The sequence below is a fragment of the Cicer arietinum genome, chromosome 6 (assembly GCF_000331145.2).
Source record: "Cicer arietinum cultivar CDC Frontier isolate Library 1 chromosome 6, Cicar.CDCFrontier_v2.0, whole genome shotgun sequence".
Classification (NCBI taxonomy): Eukaryota; Viridiplantae; Streptophyta; class Magnoliopsida; order Fabales; family Fabaceae; genus Cicer; species Cicer arietinum.
In genome coordinates, this window is record NC_021165.2 from 25,033,273 (window position 1) to 25,037,119 (window position 3,847).

The following is a 3,847-nucleotide window of genomic DNA, read 5'->3' on the forward strand; positions in this document are numbered from 1 at the left end:
TTCATATGTACAGTTTTTGTTTCTATCTCAAACATAATAAAAACGGTGAGAACTGTTAACTTAGTTATATACTTATATATTATCGATCGTAATTAGTGTTTCACATACTTTTTGATTATTGATCAACAATAATAAAAGTGGTCCACCTTAAAATTTGCGAAGAGTACATCCATTTAACTTATATAAATATGTGTAAAAGAGTCATAAAGGTGGAAGTTTTGAATCGAAGCCTACAAGAGTAACAACAAACAAAGGCTAAATTAATTAATCTTTAAACATAAAATGTTTACCAGAAATTATTACATGAACATAAACCATGCCTAAAATGATGGAATCTAGTTTTATCTCTAACTATTACTTCCCTATTATAAACCTTTGAAACCACCTTTGCCATATCATGACAATCCACACACATTCTAAGGTTCTTCACTATTCTTATAGTAACTCCAGGTCCTAAACTAATAAGTGCATAAGCAATAGCCAATTTCTCACTATGCCAATAAAGTGAAGTTTCCTTATCCTCTTCACCTACGTCAAGAAAAACCTCTGATGTATTAGGTGAATACCCTGCATTTATCAACTCTTGTTTCATGTTTTCTAACTTTGCATATATCTCTTTACATTGAGGATGTGATTGGTCACCAGCAACAAATTCATATACAATACCTTTCATTTCCATCAAACTACAACCTGGTGTTTTCTTAATTCCTCTCTCCATCATCAATCTCCTTACTTTATGCAAATTTTCCCATTTCTTGGATGCAGCATATATGTTGCATAACAATACATAAACAGCACCATTTTTAGGCTCTAACTCAAGTATTTCTTTAGCTGCTACTTCTGCTAGTTGCACATTTTTGTGAACTCTGCAAGCACCAAGTAGTGATCCCCAAACAATTGAATTTGGTTTTAATGGCATGTTTAAAATGACTTCGAGGGCTTCTTTTAAATGTCCGGCTCGACCGAGAAGATCAACTATGCATCCGTAATGCGCCACATTAGGCTTAATTCCGTGTTTGATGGTCATGTTAGCGAAAAACTTTCTTCCTTTTGCTACCATGCCTACATGTGTACATGCACACAGGACACCAATATAGGTTATTTCATCTGGCGTAACCGAAGCTTCTAACATATTTGAAAACATTGTGAGAGCTTCTTCGCCATGGCCATTATTGGCAAGACCAACTATCATTGCTGTCCATGTAAATTTGTCTTTCTTCTGCATTTCATTGAATATTTTCGTTGGTTTCTCGACATTCCCACATTTAAAGTACATGTCTATAAGAGCATTCCCAATGAAAGTGTCATTTTTAATCTTGTTTTTGTCAATGTAAGTCTTTGCCCATTCCCCTAGTTCAAGTGCTCCTAGGTGTGCACACGCCGTAAGAATGCTAACCATGGTGAATTCGTCAGGTCTCACATTCGACATTTGCATCTCGCGAAAAAGCGTCAACACCTCTTTGAAACGGTTCATTCTAAGGTAGCCGTCAATCATAGCAGTCCAAGAAACATAATCTCTTTCAGGCATTTGATCAAAATACTTTCGCGCTAAATCAATCCGACCAGTATTTGCAAACCCGGTAACGATCGAAGTCCAAGAAATTACATCTCGAGTCTTCATATTTTCAAAAACACCTTGTGCAGCATCCATTTCTCCACAAGATGCAAACATATCAATTAAAGCATTTTCCAATATGAGATTAGGTTCAACAATACCTTCTTTGATATAATTATAAATGTTCTTCCCCTCATCTAAGTCCTTCAATTTGGAGCACGCCGAAAGCATCAAAACTAGAGTAACCGAATTAGGTGATACACATAAACTTCTCTTCTCCATCTCAATAAAAAGCCTCTTCGATTCCTCAAATCGCTTAACCCTATTGTACCCAGATAGCATTACATTCCATGTAACCACTTCCCATCCATCACCCGTATCAAAAATCTTGTGCGCTAAATCGACTAGCCCGCATAAAGAAAACAAATGTATAAAACCCTTTTGAACAAACAAATTAGAACCAAAACCATATTTCACAGCATGGTTAAGTAAAACTTTCCCATACTTCAAACCCATATCTTTGGTAAATCCCTTCAACAAAAATGGAAATGTAAAACTATCAGGCTTGATGTTATGAGCCAACATTAATTTATACAAGGAAATTCCACTTTTGAAACAGTTTATTCTAGAATACCCTTTGATCATAGTATTCCAAATAAAAACACTTGGTTGAGGAATTGTGTCAAACACCTTACGTGCATAAAAAACATCCCCTGATTCCTTTGTACAACAGAAGATTATAACTTTAGTTACAAACACATGGTTTGAAGAGTAACCCATTTTGATTGTGTGTGAGTGAATTTGGTTTAATTGATACATGGAATTGCAAGTTTCAAGCATAGAGAGTGGAGTGTTGGAAATCATTCTCTTGAGGAACAAGGAAAGTGAAAATTTTGGAAATGAAGGAGACTTAAACATGAAGAGCATGTCACCTAACATAAACTAGCATAGCAATGTGTAATTAATAATGTAAAATTGCATCTATGTTAGAATGAAACATTTATGATTTTCCTAAGCTCATTCATGATTCTACCTTAATACAAAATATAGACATAGTTGGAAGTCCAACAATAACATTAGAGAAGAGTGGAGGGGACGTGACTTGAGGACTGATTCTATTCTATATATTGAATAAAACAAAAAAGACACACCTTATTAAGAAATATAGAATTGATTACATAGTGTACTTCTAGATAAATAAATATATAATTCTATCGATTAAATAATGAGAATTAAAAAAATTAATGATGATGCTAAATTTATTAATAATTGATATTCTTTTTAGATATTTAGTATTTATCATTTAAAAAATATAATTAGTTAATGTTTTAATATAGTATTTATTGTTGGTAAAAAAATTAATTGATGCAATAAAAAATTCGAAGAGGATTTAATAAAAGAATTAAAAAAAATTCAAAAGAATTTTATATTTAGAGATAAAAGTAGTATATTTTTAAAATGATAAATATATTTTTTATTTATAAAAAATAACCATTCTTTCTATTATTTAATTTTTGTGTTGGCAAAGTATCATGCAACTAAAGTTCTTTTAAGATGTGAATACCTATTTTAAGAGTTGATCTCTTCCAAATTTTATATGTCTTGGCTATCAATTGAATTTAAGACTTCATGTTTAAGAATCTGTTTTGTTTTGGATAGATGAAGAGGATATAATATTTTGAGTTATATGTATTTGGTTGAATTTTAAAGAAAAGATATATGGAAAATAAAATCTTTCATAAACCTCATTTTGCTCTCTCTCTTTATTTTTTAAGAAGTTGGAGGAAAGGAGAGGAGACATAACTAATTATACATAAAAATTATTTAAAATCATTTTTCACTCTTTGAACTAAACACCTTTTTAATTAAAATTTATCTCTTCTCATTCCCACTTTTGAGCAAAACACCGCTTTAATTAAAATTTATCTATTTTCCACTTTTCTTTTGAACTAAAATATTTCTACTTTTCAATTCACCTTGCATTTGTTGAACCAATATACTCTTAAGACCCGTTTTAGACTGTCATATATAAAAAAGAAAACTGATATAAATCATCATAAATGTTTATATTTTAAAAATAAAAAAAAAAAGATAAATAAATAAGAAACCAAAGTTTTCTAACGTTTATAACTTAAAACAAAAGTGAACAAAAATAGAAAGAAGACACTTGAGGGACAACAGGAAAGCATAAAAATAATTTAAAAACCAATTGTGTCATTTAGCTAAAATACTATTATATATTTATAGATCAAGACAACGTTTGTTACAATTTTTTAAACAAAACAATCACTT

The 3,847-nt window shown here is 30.9% G+C and overlaps 1 protein-coding gene across 1 annotated transcript; it reads right to left on the bottom strand.

Moving 5' to 3' along the window:
- Positions 1-239: 239 nt before the first annotated feature.
- On the bottom strand, positions 240-2,641 carry LOC101505809 (putative pentatricopeptide repeat-containing protein At3g15930). The gene has a single exon (XM_004506922.4). The coding sequence runs from the start codon at positions 2,492-2,494 to the stop codon at positions 287-289; it is 2,208 nt and encodes a 735-aa protein (XP_004506979.2). The 5' UTR covers positions 2,495-2,641; the 3' UTR covers positions 240-286.
- Between the last annotated feature and the right edge of the window lie 1,206 nt (positions 2,642-3,847).

Coding starts and splice junctions, on each gene's coding strand:
- LOC101505809 (XM_004506922.4), bottom strand. CDS start 2,494: ATGTTAGGTGACATGCTCTTCATGTTTAAGTCTCCTTCATTTCCAAAA.